The sequence below is a fragment of the Convolutriloba macropyga genome, chromosome 6 (assembly GCF_964194025.1).
Source record: "Convolutriloba macropyga chromosome 6, txConMacr16.3, whole genome shotgun sequence".
In the NCBI taxonomy this organism is placed as follows: domain Eukaryota; kingdom Metazoa; phylum Xenacoelomorpha; order Acoela; family Convolutidae; genus Convolutriloba; species Convolutriloba macropyga.
In genome coordinates this window covers 6633184-6660450 of record NC_134473.1, presented here as the reverse complement: position 1 = coordinate 6660450, position 27267 = coordinate 6633184, and the positions used below count along the sequence as shown (strand labels likewise).

General features: G+C 36.2%; 3 protein-coding genes across 3 annotated transcripts in view; 2 read left to right on the top strand and 1 right to left on the bottom strand.

Annotated features, from left to right (window-relative positions):
* The window catches only part of LOC142341457 (exosome complex component RRP46-like), a 360653-nt gene that overhangs the window by 67072 nt on the left and 266314 nt on the right, over window positions 1–27267 (top strand). The gene's annotated exons all lie outside the window — the stretch shown is intronic.
* LOC142341455 (uncharacterized) lies at window positions 1947–8514 on the top strand. The gene is made up of 4 exons (XM_075392410.1): window positions 1947–2134; window positions 2204–2301; window positions 6684–7172; window positions 7621–8514. Exons 1-4 carry the CDS (start codon window positions 2047–2049, stop codon window positions 7906–7908), a joined length of 963 nt encoding a protein of 320 aa, XP_075248525.1. The 5' UTR covers window positions 1947–2046; the 3' UTR covers window positions 7909–8514.
* Window positions 20871–27267, bottom strand: part of LOC142341454 (Na(+)/H(+) exchanger beta-like) — a 108614-nt gene continuing 102217 nt past the window's right edge. The window contains exons 21-22 of the mRNA XM_075392408.1: window positions 22185–22255; window positions 20871–21378 (exon numbers count right to left, since the gene is read on the bottom strand). Of these exons, the coding sequence (XP_075248523.1) occupies window positions 21035–21378; window positions 22185–22255 (415 nt within the window). The 3' untranslated portion in view covers window positions 20871–21034. The remainder of the gene's footprint in view (window positions 21379–22184; window positions 22256–27267) is intronic.

Genomic DNA, 27267 nt, shown 5'->3' with positions numbered 1-27267 from the left:
TATTTATATGTGTATATATATATATGTATTTATATGTGTATATATTTATATATATATATATATATATATATATATATATATATTTCAGCGACAGGCTAACGGCCACCTCTTCTGAATTTTTTGCATTGTCTTATTTACCTTGATTTTCAGTTAGTTCCTGCCACAGTACGGGTTCAAATTATTCAAAATGTTTTTATAGTTGGCATTGGCTGTGGCTCCCAAGTATTAAGTCGTCGGCGTTAAATATAACACATAGCCCTTGCATTTCAACTCAAAATATAAAGTTGCTATAAATAGCGAAAAGTTTCTCTAAGAAGATTGAATTAAGCCTCAGATATTACTGACAAATTGTCGAAATTATTTAGTTATCAGAAATAAACTTTAAATTTAATTGTCCAAGAGTTTGCAAACGTGTCGTGTTTAAAACGTGACAATAATGAATATCGGTTGATAAAAGTTCTTTCGCAAAATTTACACACATGTTTCCTCCACATGTAACAACCTTCCATACAACAAAAATTATTGTGCGCTCCATAGGCATTGAACTTGGCATTTGTTCTCTGGGTTTCGGTGGGCAGTCTTTAAATTCGTGCATAACTTGAAACATCGACTTGTTAAAGGCGTTGTAGTTGAGGTGCACTTCTTACTCTGCACCAATTTTTCCCAAAAACGGCTTTTTTTTAAAAAAAATTTGGCTTAGAAGAAGGTTGAGTTTTGCATTAGTTCACACTGACAAATTGTCCAAATAATTTACAGATTCAGAAAACAAAAATTAAATTTAATTGTCTAAGAGTTTATAGAACTTTTGTAAAGGTGTCAATTTTAAAAAGTGACTACAATTAAGAATATGGTCCGTTGATAAAAGAGTTCTTTTGCAAAATCTGAACACACGTTGGTTTTTCTCCCATTGGTAACAACCTTCCATGCAACAAAAATAATTGTGCAGTCCATTGGCATAGAACTTGGCAATTACTCTCCTGTGTTTTGTCGGGCAGTCTTTTAATCCATGTATATCATGAAACATCAATTTGTTTAAAAGCGTTTTGGTTGAGGTATATTTGCTTACTCCGCGCCAACTTTTCCAAAAAACGGCTTCTATTTTCCGGTAATGTTATTTTATTTCGATTTCAAAAATTTCATCGACGTACGTCTCTAATCCGTAAGTTGAGGCTGGAAAAACAATTGAATTGAAGAGTTGTTGTGCTGAGTTGAAGTTGACCTTCTGTAGATTTAGTTTTTGGTTTATTGAAGCTACTGACTGATAAGCTTTGTTCATTAGATGCTTTAGATGATGACTGGGAGATAACGTGCTTGAAAAAATTACACCTAGATAACAAAAGGTGTTAGTACATTCAACTTCTCTTTTCGATATATAGAATTTTTTATCGACAGCTAAACGGCCTTTTCTTCTAAATTTTATGCATTTTGTCTTGTTTACATTAATTTTCAAATAATTCCTGCTACAATACGTGTTCAGATAATTCAACTTTTGTTGTAGTTGGCATTGGCTATATCTCCCAAGTACTAAGTCATCAGCTTAAAATATAACATCTAGAGCCTTGCATTTCAACTCAAAATATAAGTCAGCTATGAATAAACTAAATAAGAGTGGTGAGAGTTTGTCTCCTTGTGCTACTCCTGATTTCTGTTCAGTCTTATTTGACAAGAATTCCCCATCAAGGATCTGCTAGAAGTTGCATCTAAGCACTGATTGTATTTTTGATTGTGAAAGTTTAGATTTCAAATTTTCGAATAAGCTCAACACCCAAATTCAAATTCAGATTCGAAGCAAAAGTGATCCATATATTGCTGACTAATTTCACTAATCTCGTGAACAGATCGTTTTGTGGCTAGCTTTCAGAAAGAATCTTCTTTCAATTGGCTCGACCTATCAAGGAAATTCCAGGGTTTGGTTGAACTACGCATGGATCCTTCCATTCCACGGGCCGAACTCAGATTTTCACTTGTGTTTGAATTGATGACGAAAAGTGAATGTGAGTTTTGAAAGATCCTTTGAACATCTTTTAGGGCCCTTGTAACATCAAAATGACCGCAGCAGCCGAGGTTAAAGATCAACAACCTCAAAGTAACACCAGTAACATCAAAGATGGGCTGGCTGACAGGAAAATAATTGGTAGGTTATTTAGGGGTAAAAACCAATTGAAAATTTTCACTGATGTAGATCGAGGGTCGTGCATTTCAGCGGAGAAAGTCACCGGAGTTGTCAAATGGTTCAATGTGAGAAATGGATATGGATTTATAAATCGTGATGATACACAGGAGGACATTTTTATTCACCAGGTGAGAGCAAGTTTTTTTTTCCACTTAGTTTCTTTTGATCCATATGAAACAAAATAAAAATGGCTTTTTCTGTATTTTAGATTTTAGGGCAACTTTAGTTACTCTTTAATCGGCAGCGTTGTGTGCATAAGTTTTTCAAATCGGGGCAATTATATTTCTCCAGACGATTATATTTTCCCACAGTAAACATAAACCTCTTTAGTTATGATCAATTAGGCACAATGGAACGTGATAGCACGAAAGAACGGGACCTAAAGCAGATCCTTGAGGGGAAACTCATTTTTATTGTTCTTGGCATCAACCATTTACCATTAATGAACACTTATGGGATCAACTACTCAGCTAAATATTTTCAAAGCGCAGTTTCTTTGAAACCCAAACTACTTTTAAAAATCGGATCTATTCTTTTTGCCCCCCAGTGTTTTTATGACCCCCAGTAACAAATTATATGTTGTTAAATAGCACGTTACTATGTAAGAAAATAGCACGTGCGTCTGGGGATCATAAAATATATGCTAACTAAGCTGCCGAAACAGAAAAGATCCTAAAAATCAAGTAATTCATTATCGGGGTTGTTAATTACAGCTAATAAGTGGAGACCAATATAAAAAGTGGAATTTTTCATTTCTAAATGAAAGAGGAAATCACTCGTCGTCTGAACTAGGATTGTTTGTAGAAAAAACATTCTGTAGGCATTTACCTTGACTTTTCTCAAGGTGCTGACGCATTTGCCTCACCAAACCGTGGCTAGATGCTGACGAAGCCAACGGCTCGCCGGTCGTTTGAGAGCAATTCGCCCGACGTTAGTCGGTTTTGTTTTTGTTTTGAGGTTGAAAATTGTTATTCGTGGCGAATATTGAGCAAAACTCGAACGAGGAAATCATACCGGATGTCCTAATGAAATTCCTTGACTTACTGCGGGTATCCATTCAAAAGAAAATGTTCTCTCACCTCAGTTTTTGGAAAGCAAATCACCTTTGCCTTCTTAATTTATATTTCTAATTTTGCTTCTAATGCGGTGTAATTTAATTGTCGTCAATTAACTGGCTTCAGCTTTAGCTATCGCATTTTCGATCGGTTGCCTTTGATAGGTTTCTGGTGATTTTTTTAAATCATTCCTTTGTTCCTTTTGTCCATTTCTCACCTAACTGAATTTTAATATTTTATTTAAATTTTATTATTTCTGCTTGTTGATTTTATGCTCCGATTAGGATTTCAGTGTGTAGTTCTGTGGTTTTTCTTTGTTTGACGCCACTAATTTTGAAAATGTTTAATTGCTCTCAAACGAAGTTTGTAGCAATTATATTAGTCCCGTCGGTCTTTTATGCAATTTTTCGGCTCACGCTTTTGACTTTTCGTCCTCAAAAACGGGATAAACAGGTAAAGCCCAGCGGGCATTAAGTGCTCTTAGAGCCTTTCAGCTCAAACTTTTTTGGAGACTTATACTTATGGTGTGAAGGGCGGTTCTTAGTGGTTGAAGACACCCCCAATGTTGACCCCCCCCAATTGCCCCCCCACAGCGCTGTTGCCCCCACTCCTGTGTTCCCCCCAATCAGCCCCCGGTGCACCCCTCTCCCCTCCCGTGGCTGATTACTGACGAACAACCGCTTGCTAAAAACGCAAATTTGTACTATTTTGCAATTTTTTCAAGCTTTTTGAAAATTTGTTTTTTATCAGTCCTAGGTGTCAAGGAACCTCCTCTAGGGTTTATAATAGGTTACTGCATTGTTTCTAGTGGTAATGGAATGGTTTCAACATTTTAACATCACGAGTTTTGACAATTTTTCTACAAAACTTGCAATTTTTTCATATTTTTTGACTTTTTTCCTCTTATTCACGTCTTTGCAGACCCAGGGGCTAGAAAACATCGTAACGGGTTTGATAATAATTTTCTGAAAATATTTTATTTGCCCTGGAATAGTTTTTCAACTTGTCCCAAATTTTAGCAACTTGTCCCAAAGTGTCCCAAATTTCAGCAATTTTTGATAAAATTTGCTTTTTTTAAAGTTTTTTCGATTTTTTTTGTCGTTTTTTAAATTTTTTCAGCCTGAAGAGCCAAGGAACCTCCTCTAGGGTTTGAAAATAGGTTACTGAATAATTTTTAGATTAAATGGAAGGTCTTGCAAGATTTTAACATCACGAATTCAAGCAAATTTTTCATATTTTTTTTGCCATTTTGATTTTTTTGACAGTCATTATTCAGCGTTAGTGTTTGATAATAAGTTCTGTTAAATTTTATTTGGTCATGGTTTAAAGTTCAACTTTTAAATATCACAAGGTTTAGCATTTTTTTAAATAAAACTTGCAATTTTTTTGAAGTTTTTAAAATTTGTCATTTTTTAGGTTTCTCTAGCCTCAAGGGCCACGGAGCTTCCTTTAGGGTTTGATAATAGGTTATTGCATAGTTTATTGATGTAAGTAATGGAATGTTCTTCAAAATTTTAATATCACAAATTTTATAATTGCAATTTTTTGCCAACAGATGCCATGGGACGTCCTCCAAGGTTTGATAATAAGCTGCTGCATAGTTTCTAGAGTTAATGGGATGGTGATCAACATTCTTTTACTCCAGTTTAAGTAATATTTGGATAAAATTTAAACTTTTCAAATTTTTGGAAATTTTTTATGTTCCAAGTGTATGGATCTTAATGAGCCTGTGAAACTATTTCAGGCTTGAAACGGGGATACCGGCTAGTCTCTTAAGACAATGAAATGACTCTTAAGAAATTAATGTTTTGTATTCTAGCAAGATTTTGTTAAAATTTGAAAAATTTTTCAATATTTTTTGTCCTTTTCTGAGTTTAACGACCATTACTGGCCAACGAAACTTTTCAAGTCTCAAGAGATGAGTTACTTGACAGAACTTTTGAGACAGAAAATGGTTTTGAAATTTTCGTCTGACCCATTTGACTTTCGTCTTAAGAAATGGGATAAAGAGGTAGCGCCCTGAGGTCACTAAACCGTGGCTAGCTGTTGACGAAGCCAACCGTTCGCCGGTCGTTTGAGAGTAATTCGCCCGACGTTAGTCGGTTATGTTTCTGATTTTTGCTATTATCCTTTTTGGCCCTTTTTGATTTGTCGGACATTAATTTGTTAGTTAGTTGTATGTTGTAATGTTTCAGAAGACGCGTTGTATGAATTGTTTTTTTTTAAAATGAGGCAATCTTTTTGAATGTTTTTAAAACTCATGAAATTTTTAAATTGTTTTTAAGATTTTTTTTGAAGTGCAGTTTCTTTCTAGGCATAAGGATCTTTAAAGGATACCACACACATTGCATTGGGATGCGCTCAAGAAAATTCGAAAACTGTTTCGACAAAGTCTCTGTAACGCCCTAAAGTACGTTCCTTATAATAACTGATATATTTCAACCCTCTTTTTACTGATTGTCTTATTTCTATATTTGCTATAATCTCAAGGGCATATATAGACTTGACTTTTCTTCCTTATTAGGATCAGAAAATGTATATTTACTTTATTGATATCCTGTAAACTTTCTCAAGTTGATTGCTATAAAAACCACTTAGTTATCTTTTGTTATTTGATTTACCCATAACGCAGGAATTTGTGATAGTGCTAACCGGATTTTATATTTACATTGTACCCTTTTCTATGTTCACTTTTTTGTCCGGCACGCGCCAGAAGTTCTATCTATCTTGAGTTAATCTTTATGTATTTATACAATGATTACTCAAATGTAAATACGACCCCCGGGTCTTGAAAAAGTATTAATCCGAAGCAGACACAACCAAAATTGGCACTGCTGCGAAGAAAAACTCAAGCCGCTCTGGCTCTTTTAATATTGGCTAAAAGATTAACTTATGTTACAAAACCAGGTTACTACGCATTTAATCAATTCAGTGAGAAACATCACTTCACCAAATACATTGCAATAATATAACTACCCAACGTCACGATAGTCTCATATTTTTATTGACAAAATATTGGAGCAATTATAGGAAGTTTGAAAACTACAATTTCTGCTCGAAGTTTGTGTTTTGGTTGATATGGAGCGTACGCAAACGAAAATTATTATACCCAATCGATAATTCAAGCTCAATTTCTATCACAAAATGCTCTCGAGTTTTGCTTTTTTGAACGCTCACTTTTTGAATTGGCCTTACTTTAACGGACTGGCTTTCTTTTTCGCATGGAGTTCTTATAAAAGAATTTATGAAGGGTTTCTGCCTTAATTCGACTGAGTTACCAATTTTCTGGCATGGAAACTAACCAGAAGTTCATGAATCGCACGCTAAGTGATCCAGTGCCTTAATGCCTGTTTGCGAAATTGAAATGAATTTGAAGTAATATGGCCGAATTAAGTATCCTAGCATAAAGTACGAACGTGTGCGTTTGCAAAGCAGGTGTTGTTTGTTTTGTTTAGACTGCAATTGTTAAAAACAATCCGCAGAAGTTTTTTCGAAGTGTCGGAGACGGAGAGAAAGTAGAATTCGATGTAGTGGTGGGTCTGAAAGGCAACGAAGCTGCAAATGTGACAGGGCCAAATGGGGAACCAGTTCAGGGAAGCATCTACGCCCCAGACAGGTCCCGCAGTTTTAGAGGAGGACGTGGATTCCGTGGCAGAGGGGGTGGACGAGGGAGATATTTTAATCGTACTCGAAGAGTAACCAATGAAAGTAGCGGGGCCGAAGGGGAAGAGAAAGGAGCTGGGGATGAGATGCGAGGCGGAATGAGAGGAAGAGGGCGAGGTGGATTCAGAGGCGGTGGATATCCACGAGGTGGATTCAGAGGAGGACCTCCAATGCGCGGAATGAGAGGAATGCCACCATTCCGTGGTGGAGCGTATGGACCGCCTATGCCACCTCCGCCCAGATATTTTAGAGATGATTTTGGAGGAATGTTTGGTGGATATGTAAGTTATTTTTTTACGGGAGTTTATTTCAAAATAGCAAATAGCTCTAATTCAAAATAGAGTATTGTTTTTGACTAGATACCGCTATAAACTTCTGGGTTTTCCGCTAGACGTTTCAGCGCGTTCAAATAATGTCCGTTTACTTGACGGAATGCATTTACTTGACTCGTTGAATTAGGGCCAGTTTAGATATTTCAAAATTAGTCAAAAATGATATTCATGTGGATTATGCACTTTTCGGAGCATCCTTTCGTAATCTTATTAGTTAACGGTCAGCGTTATAGGCCTTTTAACGAGTGTGGCTATTGCTGTAACCAACTAAATTACAGTAGCTGGTTATAAAATAGTTGATTGTTAGAAAAATGCCTGATCATACGTCGAAAGCCTGAGCAATACACATCGATATATTCAATTTAAGATACTGAAAAGACTTCAAAGATTTGTTTAGAATGCAATGATGCCTCCAAGAGGCCAGCCATTCCGAGGCGGATTCCGCGGAGGACCAATGCCACCCCCTCCCCCTCCTAGAGGAATGTTCAGAGGGCAGCCCGGCCGAGGCTTTTTCCGAGGACCTCCACCTCCGCCCTCATTCTTTGAGGGTCCACCGGCCTTTTATGCTGGGCCACCACCCCCAAGAGGATTCCTACGAGGTGGCGGACGTGGGCGTGGATTCCGCGGTGGAAGAGGTGGATACAGGCGAGGACAATCGGGATCCGACGGAGCATCTGAGGCTTGAGATCTGAGTAGATAATGGATAAAGACGTGGCAACATAGAAATGATGGTGACTGAAATACTGTTTTAGTTTAAAAGTTTAAAATTGAGAAAAAGCATAGAAAAAGCGAAACAGTTAATGCTTAAAAAATTTAAATAACGTATACCCTTTGTTAAATAATACAACTATAAAGTCTTAAACATCTTTCACTGAGTTGGTGTTATCATGTCTGTTTAACTCAATGTTCGAGAGCAGTTTTGTTTAAATCCCTATAAATCTTTGATATGACAGAAAATTTATGTTCACACACACACACTCAATTAATTACCTATCCTGTAAGCTGAGCAGTTGTCTGAATTTTTGAATTGTTAATTTCGAATGCGGTCTTATTCTGTTGTACGATCATCTCAATTGAATTGAGAAGGCACTTAGTGTAAAGGAGTAGTTATACTACAGTAAGTACTGCAGTTGATGTTGTTATACTGGATTTAAAAGAGAAAGACAAGACAGAGAAACAAATTTGGATGTTTAAGTCACCATTTCCGTGCTTTTGAATATGTACATCTTTCAGTGTAGTTATCCTAACATAACATATGTTGATTTGATCAAAATTACCATCGTTTCGTTCACATCTTTTCATCCTTCAAGCAGCTCGAAAAGATTAACCGATGAGAAAGTTTTATCCTTCCTAAACCCTTCCGTTTTTGTGTTTGAATGAAGCCGTGGCATTTTTTCATGACGGGGGGATGTAGGGAGGGAGGGGAGGAGATGAGTTTGCAAACAAGATCTGTCAACTTTATTTGAAGTTTAGTTTCATTGGGTTTAACTTAATAGTGGCATATTTGTGCTCTGTGCCCTGTTTATTGCTGTTGTTTATTAGGGGTCTAGGGACGTGTGCAACTTCCTTTTCAATTGGGTGTAGTCATTTTGGAGACAATTTGTAGACTCAAAATGTGCATCAGCTCAATAGTTCGCTCATTCCGCCGCCTTTGAATAATTTGCTCCAGGTAAACGTCATCAGAATTTGAGTTAAAGTCGCCAGTTGCATTGGTAGTCGAGTCTGAAGTAGGCATTGTAAATTGGCGACTATGACCCAAGAGAACTTCCTATTGTTTAGAAAGAAATGACATGTAAAGAATAAATGCCCTTGTAATCGGAGTGTGTGACACTATGTTAGTGCCTACCTACAAGTGCAACGTGTTATTGGTGCTATAACAGGGTGATATAGAAAAGCACGGTATTTATGAAATGGTTGATGCTTGTCAACTGTTAAGCAGAGAAAATGAATGCATTCTGGATAAATTGGTTTAATCAGCACCTGTTGCGATAATAGCAGTTAGATAAACTGCCAGTGTAAACTGCCCGATCGACACTGGAAAAACACTTCAGCATTAGACTACGAGTTTATCACACTCTTTTATCGCCACTTACTAAGTAAAAAGTGGTGATAAACTCGTAGTCTAATGATGGAAACAGTTTGATAAACTTGTAGTCTAAAAAAACAAACATGATCGCAACAGGTGTTGATTAAAAAAATTACCACACGGTTGTTATTGCCCTCGAAGTTATCATAACACCTCGGCTTCGCCTCGGAGTCTGATAACTTCTCGGTGGAGATAACAACCGTGTGGTAATATTAACCAACTCTCGTTGGGATAACAAGAGTTGCATATTGTGCCCCTAAAATTACGCGTTATCACCCAATTAACACTATGAAATCTGCTTCGTCATTAGGCTACGAGTTTAGTACACTCTATCACTACCTACTATATAAACAGAGGCAACAGAAGATAGATAAACTTGTAGATAGATTAGACCAAATTATGGTTAATTGCCCTCGATGATTGTTCCACACGGTTAATTGCGGTCGAATGAAGTTTGAAGCAATAATTAAATTTTCGCCTGACCTTTCGCACGTTTGTTCTAGAATAGAACATTCTTAGCTTCCAAGTTACTTGTTACGCTTGATTTTCCATATTTTTAATTGCTCTCAAACGAAGTTTGTTGCAATTATATTAGTCTTGTCGGTCTTTTTAATAGCCGCACAGCGATAGCTGGGCTATTATTGGCCTTCTCTTGGTTTTTTTTACAATTCAAAGAATTCGAATTGTATTGGTGCGCTGTCTTTTTTTAAGATCTGTTCGCACGTCATGATTTTTGAAGTTAAAGTAGAGTAGTGATTTTGGTCACGCTGAAACGAAATGGAGCGAAAAAGCGATTGGTCTTGCGGGGTGCATTTTTTGCTCTTAAAAGTAGAGTGAGAATACGGTGTTTGAACAAAAATTCGCCTTCTCGCTAGTGGTTTTTTTGTTCACATGCGGAGATTTCACTTTGGTCTTTTCTTTTTCAGTTCTTTGGATCGGATTTTTTTTCGAAATGATTTTCCCAATCCATTAATAGTTCATTATAGGCATTTTTTGTTAATCAAATTTACATTTCTAGCTAGTGGTTTTGTTCTCCCTAGAGGCATTTTGGCATTGATTAATTGCTCTTGAACGCAGTTCATAGCAATTATTGTAAACGTTTGTCTTTTTTATGCAAATTTTTCGCTTGACATTTTTGCGCTTTTCTTCTAGAACATTCTTTGACTTCTCAAGTGACTTTCACGCTTTCGTTTGTCATTTTTGAGTGATCTTTAGTGCTCCGAAGTAAAGTTTGTTGCTATTATAAAATCGGTTGCAGCATAGGAAGATCAAGTGACTCGTAGCGCAGTGGTTAGTGCGAGTGGACTTGGTTCGGGAGGTCAGTGGTTCGAATCCCGGTGGGGTCAAGGTTTTTTGCAACCATAAAGAAAAATTGATCAAAAATTTCCTCGCCTGTCGTTCAAGTGCAATTCTTCCGACATTTGTCGGTTTGTTTTTTTTGTGTTTTTGATCTGATTTTTTTAAGAAATGGTTTGCCCAATTCACTCTTAGTCCGTTCTAGGTCTAGTTTTTTTGTTTAGTCGAAAAATTGAATTTTACGTCAGGACTTGTCCTGCTATGCTTTTTAAAATTTCGTCAGGTTTTTTACGACCATGTGACGTCACAACTCAATGCAATTTCAACTGAAGTGCATGCGTGACGTCATATTTTGCTCTTAGTGGAGCGAGTTTTTTCGGTCATTCGCGTGATTAAGTTTTTGGTCACACGTTACTTACCTCGCTCAAAAATGAATTCCTGTCTCTGAAATTGACTTTATTTACTCTAATTCAGAGATAAGGTCAAGTGTATGTTTGTCACTCTAACTGAAGGTTATTTGAGGGCAGCTAACAGAAGAGGCATTAAGTTAAACAGATTCTTAATCAAAATTTAACATCTTAGCCTTCAATGAAAAGACCAATTTTTTGTTTCGAATCACCGAGTTTTTTGGAGACTCATGGTGTGAAGTGCGGTTCTTAGAGGTAGAATTCCGTCTCTCTGTCCCCCCTCCACCGCACTGATGCATCCCAATCAGCTCCCGGTACATCCCCCCGTGGCTAGCAGGTGACGAAGCCAACCGCTCGCCGGTCGTTTGAGAGAAATTTGCCCGATGTTAGATTTTTGTTTAGGCAACAAAAATTTGTTGTACATCAGGACTTGTCCTGCTATTTTTTTGGAAATTCCTCGTCTCCATTGACTCTCTCAATTTAAGGGTATTCTACTCCAAATAAAATCTGTGTGCGTGACGTCATTTGTTCTGCGTTAATGTCAATTGCGTGACACTGAATGAACTGGAAATTTTATGAAAAAAATTACTAGTTAATCAGCAATACTGTGCATCTAAGTAGTGCCAAACGTATATGCTGTAATTCTTGAGTATTATTGTCTTTGATTTCGAATATTAATTTTAAAAAAAGCTCGTTTAGGGTATGTGTGTCTTAAAAAGTCCGAATCTAACCCAAAAAGTCTAGGGGTCTGTTAAAGAACTGGCGGTCAATCTGCCTATTTTTTTGATGCAATTTTTGTGGCTTCTCTGCGACATCCAACGCAAGAGTTTCTAGTTTCTAATACAAAGTTTCTAATGGAACGAAAAAAAATGTGCAACGCAGCAGTTAGTTGTGTTGCTGTTTTCATGTTTTGCTCATCGCCGAAACAACGCCAAAATCAATGTGAACAATCTGATCCTGCTAATTGATAGAATCTTAAATCTAGTTGTGCTAGAGAAAAACCAAATGCGCTTCGTTGCTAAATTTTGCAAGAAAGACAAAAATGGTGTTAAAAAGTAAAATTCTTTACTGATGACTGATTTTTTTTTGTTTTAAATTTATTAGGTAAATTGCTATGTAAGGGTCTGCACCCAAACAACTTCCTCTTCTTACGCAGCATGGGCAACCTGCTTTGGAACGATGTCATTCTTGATAAAAAAGGCGGTTTTGAGGGAACAATAAATTTAGCAAGTTTTCATTTACCAAAATTTTTACGTTGTTCCTCAAATCAGAGTCACCTGTTGTAAAACAGAATAAATACGAACGTTAGTTTTTCGAAACTGTCAATTGTTCCGACCCCACTTGTGGGGAGGAACTATATACTGAAATGGTTTTTTTGTTCAGACAATTTTGGTCGCTCGATATATTCAGCGTAGAGAAATGTGAGTAGTATCAATAAAAAGCTCGTCCAGCGAAGAATTCGAAATTAGAACATTTCTTTTGAATCTCGCTTTTTTCGAGGTGTTATCGAGGTTTAAAAATCCATGTGAACACTGGATATTTGGTTCACTTCCGTTCCCTTTTTGAGCGTAATGTTTGTTCGAATTTACATTTTTCTATAAAAATTTTAATTCAAATTTACCTTTCACGCTACAAAATGCATCAATTTTGGTGTTCCTTATAGACGACAGGCAATTAAAAAGACCAGTTCTGGTCTCATAGGTAAATTTACTATACAAAAAATTCGAATTCTGTTAGAGCTGTTTTTTTAGTAAAAATTTTAAATTTTTTTTGTTTTTAGGTCAGTAAGAGAATAGTCACCGTTCATAACAAAGTTCCAATAATGAAAAACCTCAGTTACAGTCCAATGATGCCCAATGAACAGAAAATATGCTTTCAGGGTATCGCTCATACTTTTTTGGCTTCGACTCTGAGTGTTCGTAATTTTTAAGGAAATTTTAAGGAGTTTTTGAAGTCGTATTCGATAGACACGTTGACTAAAAATGCATTAGTCTTCCTAATGAGCATTAAGTGAACCTATCTAGTGCTGTGAGTTGACAGCTAATGGTTCTTAAGACTTTAAACATAATTTTTCGAAAAAAATTGTCCTGAACGTTAGCCGATCTTATTTTTGCGAAATAATAATGACAGGACCCCCGACCTTTTTACTGCAAACAGAATTAGTTTGCGTAATGTTTTATCTTCAATTAATTGTTTTATGACTTCGATAAGACGAGTTTTTTCATAATTTTTTTTTCACTGAATCTACTCATTATCCTAATTCTGATGGGTCCCAATGGCTCAGAGAAGACGTTGAAAAAACGTGAAAAAAGTTTCCATAGAAAAGCGTGTGGATTGAATGGCTTTGACACTTTCTTCTCGCATTTATGTACTGAATTTTTGGTTTTTGCCTATATTTGCTAATATTTTCATAATCAGAAGACTTATTCAACGGCAAACAGCGTTCTCCTCCCATCAAGGCATAATGTAGCGTATTTATTGAATTCCGTTGAAAGCTATTGATTTTAATGTCGCTGATGCTACGGGTTTTCTCAAAGATTTCGTGGTTTTAAAATATTTGTTCATATTTGTTGATTTTTTGAAGTCTTATAGTCAAAGGAAAAAGAATCCTAATTATGTTAAAAAATAACTGAAAATAGAAACGCTTGTCCTGAAAAGTTCATTTTTTAATGGCTTCGACACTTTTTTTTAGAATTTGCAGGTGTTTTTATTCTTTATGTAGTCGTAAAATGCTGAGAGGTCTCATAAGCTTCTAATTGAAAATTGAACGAATGATAGTACTCTATGCAGTCAGTTCATAGCGAATAGTCTTGCAGTTTATGATATTATTCGTTTTTTTAAAAATTTTTCAACTTCCGTTTTTTGTTATTTTTGTAGTTTTTTGGTTGTTCTTTTCGTCAACTTGTAACTTTTTCGCTTCATTGCGAGGTTTCATTCAACTCTTTTTAATTCAAAAAGTATACTTTCTATTGATATTGTTTTAACTGATGTTTTGTTTGTGGGACAATATGCGAGTTCATGAGTTTTGTGAGTGGCCAATATTGTTTTCTCTTCTTTTAATGCATTCGCATAATAACAGAGCCCAATTATTTTCAAATGAGGCACAGGTGAATTTTTTTCATCATTTTGTATAATTTTAGCTCAATTAGTATAGATATCAAATGAAACAAAAAACATCAATTAGATAATAGCTAATGATTTTAATGGCTTAAATTTGTGTTTTCGCAGATTGTAATTTCTTGAGCTTTTCTGCATCTTTAGTCCGTTCCTATGGCTTAGTCTTGCCAAAGACAGTTTCTATCAGTTTCGTATTGACTTTTTAGTAAATTTTTTGACATTTTTTTGTTGAAAGCTAATCATTTGTAAGACGTTGGAGATTCTTTGGTTCAAAAAATGTTGACCAATTTTTGAATTTGGCCTCACTTTTTTTCTTTTTAATTTTTACCTAGTCTCATAAACGAAAAGTTGCATCTGTATATTTAAGATAAAAAAAATTTGTGGGGTTTTATCTGATTGCAGTTCGGCGTTGCTTACTAGGTGCTTTTACATTTAGAAAGAGTTATAGTGTTTAAATTTTTTTGTTTTGCTTATTTTGTTTGTTTTTTTTTCTCGTAGCCTTTTTACTGGCAGATCTTGTGAGCGCTGTAACGAGGCATGGCCTTATATAATTTAATGAGTAGTCTGGGTGTCAAACCTTTTTTTAAAACTCAAACACCTATTTTTGGTTATCTCTTCATTTGGTTGACAATTAAGTCAAAAATGCAGATCAGCTCGGGCCGGAACTTGATGTGCGAACGCGCATTGACGAGCCTCTTTGTTATTGCTCTGATACATTGATGGCCTTAGGTTGTAAATATTGGCTCTTTATTAGACACTACAAGGGCTCCATTGGAATTTGTGATGGCTCACAGATCGAAAAATTGCACTCTTCCTGGTTGTTATTACAGATTTAAAGTCTTTGATTTTTTCAACATTTCAATTCTTGCCAATGTGACCGCAATTTAAATCTCTGGGAATAATTCTACCCTAATTTGCTGCATATTGGCAAAATATTTTTCTAACACTTGATTAAGGTGATTAATGTGATCAAGGAATTGACCTTCACAAAAAAAATTCCCAATTTTAAATAGGAAACAAAGAGGCTCGGTAATGTGCGTTCGCACATCATGTTCCGACCCCGCCAGTTCACGTTTTGATTTAGTCTACCAAATGAGGAAGAGAAAAAAATGTTCAAATAACACATATCTTTCAACAAACAAGTGACAAAATAATGCTGGATAAGAGAGCCGATAGGACCTGCCAACAATGAAAGTTCTGGACAATGCACACACATAAACAAATAAAAGCAAACATTAATTACGACTAAAACTTAATGACCATATTTAAAAGACAGAAAATAACAAAGTAAAAACATAACCCGATAAAACCCGATCTAAACATCAACCTGTACTTCATTAGATGTTCATTGGATAAGATATTAGAACTCTCAAAATGCGACTCCGTGACAGGCCGGCGAAGAAGAGCAAAACGGACAAAGTTCAAAAATAAGTTTCTTTTTTTGAAAACAGCCAATTTTAATTTGACTGAAACGACTTCATATCAACTCGGCTCATTAGGAAGGCTAATTTATACGTCATAGGGAGAAATTGAGACTTTTCGTTATCCGTAATATTTCGGGTGACTGCAAAAAAATAGCAAAAGTGAAACAAAAAACTATTGAATTTCAAAACAACGCGTTGCAACTGTTGAAACCACAGGATATTCATGAACAATATAAACACCGTTAATTTTGCACTTTTTCAACGCCAATTGGGCCATATAATTGGTGTGATAATGTGGAAAGGAAACAAAAAACTTAGAGTGAGCAAACATTCAAAAATCCCAATTTTGAAAATGCGTAGTACAAAAGCCAAGAAACCGTTAGTTTAAAATAAAACCATTAGAAATTTAGATCTTGGTTTACTCTCGCAATTATTCGTTACAGATACCTAGCTACAAAATTTTAAGAAAAATTTCAAAAGTGACAAAGCTCAACAATCCACTAAATTTTTTAAAGAAAGATTTTCAAAGGTCAAAATCCTAGGACATTAAAAAACAGCAAATACGGAGAGAATTCAAAATTTCTCTAACAATTTATCGAAGCCACAGTGTTGAAGCCATTATATCTAAAATACATTAAAAACCATTAGAGTTTAAACTGAAATTCATTGAATGGTTTGCTTTGATTCCTTTTGATTTTTGTCTTGGTTTTTAGGGTACAATGGCTTTCTGGAGAAAAAACAAAAAGCACCACAAATATTGACCGGTGTCGAAAACTCACGAAGTTTTTATGAGAACTTGCACATTTCTAAACTCCATAGATATCTGTCAAATTTTGACTAACATAGACAAACCATTGACCAAAATATGACCAACAACAATAACATTGTTTATAGCAAACGAAAATTGATCAGATCTTTCAATAATAAGACTTAGTTACTTGTTGACAAAGAGAACAAAAAATGAAAATAACAAAAATGTTTACTTAAAAAAATAAATGAATGTCTTTAAAACCGTTAGCTATAAACTGAAACTAGGAGATAGACTCAGCTAAACAATCGTGGAAGCAAACAAGGCCTTTGATTGCCATAAATATGCCGAGCGACAACAAAAAGAACGAAATTTAGCGGCGAAAACAAAAAATCTAATTTTTGGGAGAACACGGATGCACAGACGTTAAACTATAGACTACTCACTGAAGTCTTTAAAGATTTTCTTTTGCTCATGCCTTCAATGCGAGTTGAAACTGTCTTTAATGTGATAAGTTGAAAAGAGAACAAATACCAAGCGCAAATAAAGGAAAAAAGCAAAAAGTGAGAAGCACAATTTTATTTTTTTAATGAATCAAACTTTTAGCTGTTATTTGAGATCAGTAAATAGATTCATTTAAACATATACAAAAGCAACTAGGACTTTTGACTGACAGGAAAAAACGTAAAAATGAACACAATTACAGGCAAACACAAAAAAAAATAAATTTTGTGAGAGACCGGCTCCGCATTCGTTAAAACTATTAGCTATTCACGGAAACCATAAAAAATTTACTTTGCGAATTTTTTCAATGACAATTGGAGAATTTCCTAAATTGATTAGTTGAAAAAGGAATAATTAACTACCTCAAATACAAAAAAAAACAAGAGTTAACAAAATTTTTTGTTAAACTAATTTTTTTGTTAAATTAATTTTTTTGTCAAATTAAATTTTGCCCTGTATTTATTGAAACCAAGCTACATGTGGACCGGAAAAATATTTAAGCAATTGACAAATTTCAAAACTTCAAAGACATTCTCGAAACAAATATTTTCAAAGTGATAAGAGGCATTAGATAACAACTGAAGGAATTGTATGGGCTCAGCAGAACCTCTTTAAGGACGCAATTGAATCTTTGATGAGTAGGACATAGTCAAGAGGCTGCAAAAACAGCCGTAAAATCTATGAGCTTTTCTCTGAAGCAAAACTATATATTCATATGGCCTCATAATGTTGTCAATAGGATCTGCCACTGATTGGGTCGTGATTTGAAATCCTTCTCGTCAGTAATCAGCAAGAAAAGGCAAAATTGCAAAAAAATTTTGAAAAAGATCGCGCCCTATTATAATCCGAACAATTATTGATTGTAAGAATCCATGAAGAGTTGAAAACTAGCCCTGATTTTTCTCAGCGTCCAACAAAAACAAATTATTATTCCATAGGTTAGCAAGATAGATCAATTAACAAATGAAATATTTCAATAACCTACAGAAAAATCATGCTTTTTGTATAAATATAATGTTTATTTTTTGGAAAACCCGCAAAAATTTAATTCCAGAAAACTCCTGTCGTACACAAAGACTATTGTGTATTTGATCTCGGGTTGCAAATCGTTGCTAGGTTTCTACTTTGCTAACTTGCGCGGCGAGTGCGCTAAGCACAGTATATAATTGAATTCGCTTAGCGAATCGCTTGACAAATACTTGTCCAAATTACTCAGCTAGTGAATACGCTTGACAATGAAAAAATTAAATTATGCAACTGTACGTGAAGTGCAAAACTGAGAGAATGAAACTGAGAGCAAAGTAGGTTCTCAGAAGTCACAGCAAACATGAACAATAGTTTCTCAATGCGGGAATTAAGGTAACTGACAAGTATAAGATAACTAAGCTTGACTTTAATGTATGCCCTTCAGGATTAAGTACACTCAATAAATAAGTACATCGTATCTTAATTTTACTGCACTAAAATAATGGATTATGTACGACATTTCGCCTTCTTTGATGAAAATTAAAATTGCATGAGAAAGTAATTTTAATAACAATATTGATATAAATTAATACTTATTCACTGGTTAAATAGTTATCAATAATATATTTACTGGTTATCATAGCTAATCATAAGTAATAATATATCAAGTTTTAGACGTTCAAAGTTTTCTACAAGTCTTCCATATCAAGTAACCGTTCACTAGAAGAACTGCGGTCTGCTGGTTGAATACGGGGATCAGTCGGAGATACCTGTCCTATGATGGGCGAGGGGAATGGATTGTCAATAGGCTCCATTCGAGACGCGGTATCTACAATAGTTTGGACTATGGACGGTTGTACTGATTCCACATCGCCTGCCCGTCGCTTTCTCCGAGGTTGCAGAAAATGTGGGGGACAAGAGTAAGTCGACTCGCCAGACGAATTGTCTTTGTCGTATCCGTAATTTTTTGGACTCTTTCTCGTCCTTTTCGTTACCAGTGGTGGAATCTGTTGTAAAGCCTCTGCTGGAGCCGAAGTAGATGGAAGGGTCAATTCTGAATGTTGACTTGTCGGAAGAGGAGCAATTAGTACTTCAGAAGTGATGATTTGCGGTTCAGGAGCAGCTTCTGGTTGAGAGGATGTTTCTGGCGGCGCGAAATTCTCCGGTACTTTAGGCATGCAAACACGCATTGCACGTGCAATGTTTGACCTGTATAATGATACACCGCTTCCCATCTCTCGTTTTCGGTGTTTCATTTTGCGATCACCTTTCTGAACGTGTGTTGATTCTTTAATGTGGCTAAATATTTTAGCCTCTGTCGCTTTTTCGTGTATGCGTGGCCCTCTACGATTGACATAGTCCATCAGTTTCGTTTTTCTTTCATCGCGGGTGCCAAATTTCGCGATGTCACTATTGCGAACTGTTACCTCTAATTTTCCGGTCTCGCGTATCTCTGAGGTATATTGATCTGCTTCCTGAACTACCGATCCTGGGGCCAATATCTCAAAAAGTCTGTTGAGGTTCTTTTTTGAATGTTTATGAGCGTGCTTCTTTCTGGCAATGTTGATTTGCACTGCATGTTCCTTTAGCGGTATTGGTCGAGAAACTTTGGTGGTGCGCAGGAATCGAGACTCATTATCAGTGGCGAGTCGTTCACGGCTGGAAGCATTGTGAGTAGCCTTGCACATGTTTCGTTCGATCTCATCATCGCTACGAGTATTTCCCCAATGCTCTTCAGGCAGCAACTCATTTGGCGTGACCGTTTCTTCATCTAAATAATGATTCAAACTTTTGTCATAACTTAAATCGGATGAATTTGGTTTAGTACTTATATTGCTAAGCGGTGTATTTGCTTTTCGCCCAAAATGTGATTCGAATGGCGAAAGCTTAGTAGTTTTATGTTTGCATATGTGGAGCTGGTATATGATTGACTTTAGTGCTGCATTAATGGTGAACGAATTTAATTCTTTATTTGCTTCTTTTATACATGCTAAGCGTTGTTTAATTGTACTAATTAATCTCTCCACTAAGCCTATTGCGCGATGGTCGTTTGCCGTTGCTGGTACTAAAGTGATATTATTTTTTGTACAAAATTTTTTTACTTGAGTACCTATGAGACAACGAGCTTGATCTATTCTTAACGAACGTTGAGATGGATTATGTACGACAACTCCCATAGGAAGCGAATGTACAGCTATCTTTTTGGGGTTTTCAAAGAATGTGGCAGCAGATATTAGGTCTATACGTCCTGTAAATTTTAACGATGGAGGAATCAAAAGCTTATTTGGAGACTTTTTTGTTTTAAAAAAGTCTCGAATTCGAAAACTTTACCCAAAATACTAACCAAAAAACTCGGAGAAAATAAATTGGCGCGCCTTCCTCTATCCTTAACCGTAAAACCAATAACATTGTTTTTAAAAATATTAACAAGTTTTTGCAAAATTGACGACAATTTTGTCAAAGATTACGCAAAATGTGAATAAAAACAACGGACTTCACTCTACTTTTCTCAAAAGTTTAAACCTCGATAACTCTCTGAAAAAAACGAAAAACAAAAAAATCTTTTTTATTCCATATTCTACGCTGGACGAGCTTTCTAATGAAACCAGTCTCAACTCTCTACGATGAATATATCGACCGGCCGAAATTGTCTGAACACAAGTGGGTCGGAACAATAAAACAGCAGGAGTAAACCCCGTCGAAATAAGCCATGTTGAAATTTGATTTTTGGGTCTTGATAATTTGTTCAGTTGTGATAGTTTCGGCATGCCTAATCCGAAGCGCTATATGTGCAGCTCTTAAGCTGTCGGGGGGGGGGGGGTATTTTCGAATGTGTGAATGATGCTGGTAAAAAGGAACGGGAATGATTCTCGGAATTATTATTGATTTACAAGTTTCAGATAAAATAATTAAAAATTCATGCTAAAATCCAACAAGCAACAATTTCTTTTTCGAGCAAGATCTGCGGGGAGCTTAAAACTTATACGTACACTAAGCTGGGGGGGGGGGAACAAAATAGATTCAAAATTAATTCCAAATAATGGTAGGTTAAAGGAATGTGAATTTTTTGTTTCTATTACCATACTAGACTTTTTCATGAGGGCAACAGAAATTAACCCCCCCTTTGGGAGTACACAAATTTTTGCTTTCATTAGTTATTAGTTTGCACTTTTTAATTATACCATTAAAGACGTAAACGTAAACCTATAAATTATATTTGATGATTTTCTACAAGGCGGGGTGGGGGGGGGGAGAGATCTAGCTCAGACGTTTGTTTCATGCTCAATATCATAGTTTATGTTGTTACTGCTTTTATTGCAGTTGTCATAGTTTTTGTCACCATTTTGTCCGTTTTCACCTATATGGTCCATAGTCTCAGCTGGAAACTGGAAAATTCTGTTTTCATCAATTGACGTAGTTATAAGGTTCGGACTCGTCCCAAATTCTTTTTCATTCAGAAATGACGCGTTGAATTGTGTTCGTTTGCCCTTGAGCGAAGAGGAAGCGGATCTGTGACCTTGGGGAGATCGAGGCGAGTGGGGAGTGGATGATAGAGGGCGTCTGATCACACTTTTGAACTCTCTGGTGGGAGTGACCGATTGCAAGTCTGAAAAAAAAGTTTTGTTCAACTTTCCTTCACAAGAAAACTATGACTGATGAAACTATTCATACAAATTAAACCGACCAGATGGTCATGCATTGTACAGGGAGACGGGTGGGAGGGGGGGGGGTTTGGGTTAACGAGACGTAGCTTTGACCGCACCAAAGTCATAATAATCAGAGGTCATATGGGGGTCTGCAGTATCAACCTAAGTACGGCTCGAACGTTGCAGATTTATAATCAGCCATTAGTTAGCTCGTTAGTGATCAGAAACTAAGATTTTAAACTATAGCAATTGATCAAATGCAAATGTAATGTAGTTTATGCCTCGGTTGAGGGAATTTTCGGTTATGTAAGAAATCTAATTTTCAAAGAGTTCCGTTCTAATTCCTTGCCTTATAATACGGCCTTTAATTCCGCTATAATTTAATACAGTGGAAATAAAGTGAAATTACTTAAAATGCGCCCACAATCAGTTAATGTCAGCGCTTTTCTTACATACTTTCAGCGCATTCAACGTTTTGCTTTAAAAATACAGCATCTCTGAAAGTAAGCTTAAGTCTCCACTTACGATGCTTTAAAATTGATAATCTTTTTCTGGCGCCACTTGCATTAGAGTTAATCACCATGTGTTAGTTTTGTACGTCCAATTAGGCTTTGCAACAGACAGCTAAGCTTGGGGGGGGGGCGTCACAAAGGGAAAAAAGGAAAGTAGATTTTGTGATGGAGAGTTTTGCAAGAATCAAAATAACTGCTGGACAAACAGGACAGACGTTTTTGATGGCAGAAGTTGAAAAGAAGTGGAAACTAACCTGCAAGGGCGTTGCATCTTTTTAGTCTCGGACGGCTCGCCTCCAACTCGTTGTTGGCATCGCTCACACTTCTGAAGAGAAAGGAAACCGGTGAATTAAAGAAAAGTAAACTTTCCTGAATGGTAACAAATTACCGGAAAAGGGAAAATTTACGCTGACTAGGATAATGCTAGATTCATATGTTTATGCAGTATGGATTGCTTTTTAGAGTTACAGAACTACTTTTAAGGCAAGGATGGATTAGTATGTTAGGAAGAGTTGAGACGAGACGAACCCGAGATGAGAGGAAGCACAACACAGAAACATTCTCATCAAGGAAGCATTAAAAGAATTACTTGTACCGTAAATTGTAACAAAAACAGTTGAACGAAACCGTTTTCAAACTTTTTTCCAGCTTCTAAAAAATCACAAGGATCTCGTAATTGCATAAAAACACTAATGTCCCAAAAACAAAGACAAAAGGGTGTTTGACTTAAACAGAGATATTTGGTTAACTTTAATCAGTCCCCACTGCCTTTTTTAATCCCAAATTTAATTACAAATTTTCCCACATATCACATTAGTTTTGCACGCTAAGATGGCGTGGCCAGCAGAAAGACCGCTTCAGTTTTTTTAAAACAGAATACTAGTATTGGATGATATTTTATTCGCAATAAACTGATGCTTTGTTTTGCACTAAAATTGGTTGCCATTGGCTATCGCGTTAAATATATAAATACCCTTGTTAGGCGACAAAAATTGTAAGCTGTTAAATTCATTTCAGAAGGGTATTAGAAATGTAAGTTAAAATAACAGGAGCAGCCATGTTTTTTTTAAGCATGTAAATTACTCAGACTATAACCCTAAGGTTAGATATCTACATGCTCTAAAATGTTTAATAAATTAATCAGCATTGTTATTAATATAATAATCTTCAAATTGTGGCTGTTCTAATTAAAATAAAGAAAATTTCTTCATTTGCTAAAAAACTGAAAAATACAAGATAAAGCTGATTTACAACTTCAAAATGTTGTTCCAACCCCACTTGTGGGGGGGGGGGGGTAACTATGTACTCAAATGGTTTTTTTTGTTCAGACAATTTTGGCCGATCGATATATTCCTCGTAGAGAAATGTGAGTGATATCATTAAAAAGCCCGACCAGCGTAGAATTCGATATTAATTTTTTTGAATTTCTTAATTTTTGAGGAGTTATCGAGCTCTAAAGTTTTGTGTAAACACGGGACATTTGCATGATTTTGTTCACATTTAGTGCAATTTTTGTTCAAATTTAGATCTTTTCTATAGAAAATATTAATTCAAAATTACATTTCAGGCTACAAAATGAAACAATTTTTTGTTACCAATAGACGAAAGACAATAAAAAGGCTAGTTCCGGTCTCAAGGAAGTTTACTATCAAAAAAATTCGAATTCAATTTTAGAGCTGTTTTTTTCGAAAACTTTTCCTATTTTTATCGCATTTTTAGTCTTGAGACTGGTTACTTTTCATATCGAGGTTTCATTACGACAAATGACATTTACAGTCAAATGATGCCCAATCAGAAAAAATTTTGATTTCAAGGAATCGCTCATGTTTTTTTTGCGTCGACTCTGAAAATTTTCATTGAATTTTGATTTTCTTTGGGGATTCCTATGGCATAGACTGGCAAAGAGAAAGTGCAATATTTTTCCTAACGTGCTTTAAGTGAACCTATATAGTGTTTTGACTGGACAGCTAATGGCGGTTCAGCATTTAAACATAATTTTTCGAAAACTTTGAAATTTAACCAATTTTAAACTCATTTTCGTGAACTGTAAGTCAGTCTCAGTAATGACAGAACCAAAACTTTTCACTCACCCTGAGGAATTACCCCACCCCCTGACTAAAATTGCATGTAAGAGTGGGCTACAATGCGCTGCAATGGGAGGACTTTTCAGGAAATACCCACCTGACTGAAATTGCCATGTAAGAGTGGGCTGCAATGGTCTGCAATGGGAGGACCTTTCAGGAATTACCCCCTGAGTGTGAGGAATAACCCGCCATGGTGTAAGAGTGAGGGGGTTATTTATTCAGAGGGGGAAAAGATGTAAGAGTTGGGCTGCTGAAGGGGTAAAATGGTGTCAGAGTGAGGGGGTAATTTGTCCTGAGGGGGTAAAATGATGTAAGAGTTGGGCTGCTGAGGGGGGTAAAATGGTGTAAGAGTGAGGGGGTAATTTTTTCTGAGGGGGCAATTCTAACAAGTATTATTCATATATATATATATAGACTGTCAAGAGTTGGACAAGCATTGATGGTCTGGAGGATAAGGCGACGCAGCTGATGGTACAGAGGTTGTGGGTTCAAGACTGGCATTCTTCAGTTATGGGGGCTAAAACAATGTAAGATTGAGGGGGGTAAAATGATGTAAGAGTTGGGCTGCCAAGGGGGGTAAAATGATATAAGAGTGGGGCTGCAATGAGAGGATTTTTTAGGAGAATGCAGCTCAAAACTCTTACGTCTTTTTGGGCTGCATTGGGCTTCCAAGGGGGGTAAAATGGTGTAAGAGTGAGGGGGTAATTTGTTCTGAGCGGGCAATTCTAACAAGTATTATTCATATATATAGACTGTCAAGAGTTGGACAAGCATTGATGGTCTGGAGGATAAGGCGACGCAGCTGATGGTACAGAGGTTGTGGGTTCAAGACTGGCATTCTTCAGGTATGGGGGCTAAAACAATGTAAGATTGAGGGGGGTAAAATGATGTAAGAGTTGGGCTGCCGGGGGGGGGGGGGGTAAAATGATGTAAGAGTGGGGCTGCAATGAGAGGATTTTTTAGGAAAATGCAGCTCAAAACTCTTACGTCTTTTTGGGCTGCCTTGGGCTTCCAAGGGGGGTAAAATGGTGTAAGAGTGAGGGGGTAATTTGTTCTGAGCGGGCAATTCTAACAAGTATTATGAAGAAATTACCCCAGAACTCATCGTTCTACCCCCCTTGACAGACCAAAAAAGATGTAAGAGTGGGGGGTTAATTTGTCTTTTACCCCCTCACTCATACACCGTTTCACCCCACTTGGAAGTCCAATGCAGCCCAAAAAGACGTAAGAGATTTGAGCTGCATTTTCCTAAAAAATCCTCCAATTGCAGCCCCACTCTTACATCATTTTACCCCCTCAATCTTACATTGTTTTAGCCCCCATACCTGAAGACTGCCTGTATTGAACCCACAACCTCTGTACCCTCAGCTGCATCGCCTTAACCTCCAGACCATCAATGCTTGTCCAACTCTTGACAGTCTATATATATGAATAACACTTGTTAGAATTGCCCCCTCTCAACAAATTACCCCTCACTCTTACATCATTTTACCCCCTCAGAACAAATTACCCCCTCACTCTTACACCATTTTACCCCCGTTGGAAGCCCAATGAAGCCCAAAAAGATGTAAGAGTTTTGAGCTGCATTTTCCTTAAAAGTCCTCCCATTGCAGCCCCTCTTACGTCATTTTGGGCGGAAAAATGCAACCCGGGATGTAACAATAAAAGGAAAAGTTGTCTCGTGCTTAATAAACTGAGAGTTTTCTCTTAACAACTGAGCAATCTTCAAGTAGGCATGAAAAATACGACATTAACTGGTTATGATGCAATCCAAAATTTTGAAGTGCGATCTTACTAGAGCAAACACAACTGCTGAAAGTTGCAAAACAAAATGTGAAAAGTTTTTATTTAATTGAAGTTTTTTCATAAGTAAATGTTGCCAAAACTAACAGAACAGGTCTCAATGTGTTATAATAAGGATGAGCAAACACAATGAAACACACAGAAAATTTTGGGAGTACGCAATGCAGCCTATTGCAGCCATTTTGCTGGAAAATGAGCTTAAATAAAAAATTTTCAGCAGACGATTTTTTTGGCTTACAAAAAGTTTTTCACACCTGCGATTCTCTGATTGTTTCTCTGATTTCGATTTTTATTTACCAAATTGCTATCTTTCTCATATGGCTTTTTCCTGAAAATGGTCTCTGACAAACAATAAAAAGCTATGAGAAAACAAAACAGCAAGGCACTAGAGCTAAATTTAATTTGAGCCGGAACCAACAACTCACACTTTACAAAATTTATAACCAGAAACAAAAACCAAAAAAGAAAGAATAAGTATGGAAAAACAAAAACCAATAACAAGGAAATTCTGTGCATGTTGCAGCTCCAAAACATCTAGTTGCAAGAAACTGTTCAACTCAGTCTATTTTTTTCGGTGAATAATTTAAAACGTGATTTAAAAAAAAAACAGTAAAAAACCAAAAATGTAAAAATTTAAAATATGCAAAATTCGTTTTTTTAGTTCCCGTGTTGTAAAAAATGGCTCTACAAAACTTGTGATACTATATCAAGAGGATCAATGATTACAAACCCGATAAAAAATCCAAAAATTTAATGCTGGAGATAAATCTCAAAATGTTTTCATTTAGCCGTAAAAAACGGCTTGTCGAACTTTATAGTGTTTCTTTTTTGAAACAAAACCAAAACTTTTTTAATCATTTTAATACTGCCAGCAATCAAATTAAAAGGTGAAAGAATCATTAGAGAAAATAATTGTATCCGCAAAACTTGCGCTAAATTGTAAAAGCTCAAAACACAAAAGAATCTAAACAGGCCAAATATCAAATAGCGCACTATCGGCTTTACATATGCGTATGGTCAAAATGCTCCCAGACTCATTTGTAAAAAGGAAGAAATATCAGTCGAGCTGAACAGCTGTGAAAAATCACGATATTTTTACATGCTTTTTGCTTTTATCGCTCTAAAATAACCGCTTTTCTCTCAGCTTTGAGTATATTTTCATTATTGCAGCTATTTCAAACTCATTTCAAAACCTCCAGTTATCATACCCTTCGAGTCGCTTAAAAATTACATCACAATAACGAGTCTTCGTGTTTTAAAAAGCACCCTACCGTTCCTTACATTCAGTCAGCATCAAAACTGAATCAGGGCATTTGAATCAGAATAATATTACCTTTGAGTACTGAAAGATTTTAGTATAGTTTCTTCTTTGGTTCTGAAACCTCTCTGAACTAGACCAAAGTTCAGAATCTATGTCCTCTGAAATTCTCTGAATTAGAGGAAAATTTAC

Bases quoted from the DNA above. Each gene is read 5' to 3' on its own strand.
- LOC142341455 (XM_075392410.1), top strand. From the start codon at position 2,047: ATGACCGCAGCAGCCGAGGTTAAAGATCAACAACCTCAAAGTAACACC. The intron at 2,302-6,683 runs GTGAGAGCAAGT...TGTTTTGTTTAG, and splicing joins AGGACATTTTTATTCACCAG to ACTGCAATTGTTAAAAACAA. The intron at 7,173-7,620 runs GTAAGTTATTTT...AGATTTGTTTAG, and splicing joins GAGGAATGTTTGGTGGATAT to AATGCAATGATGCCTCCAAG.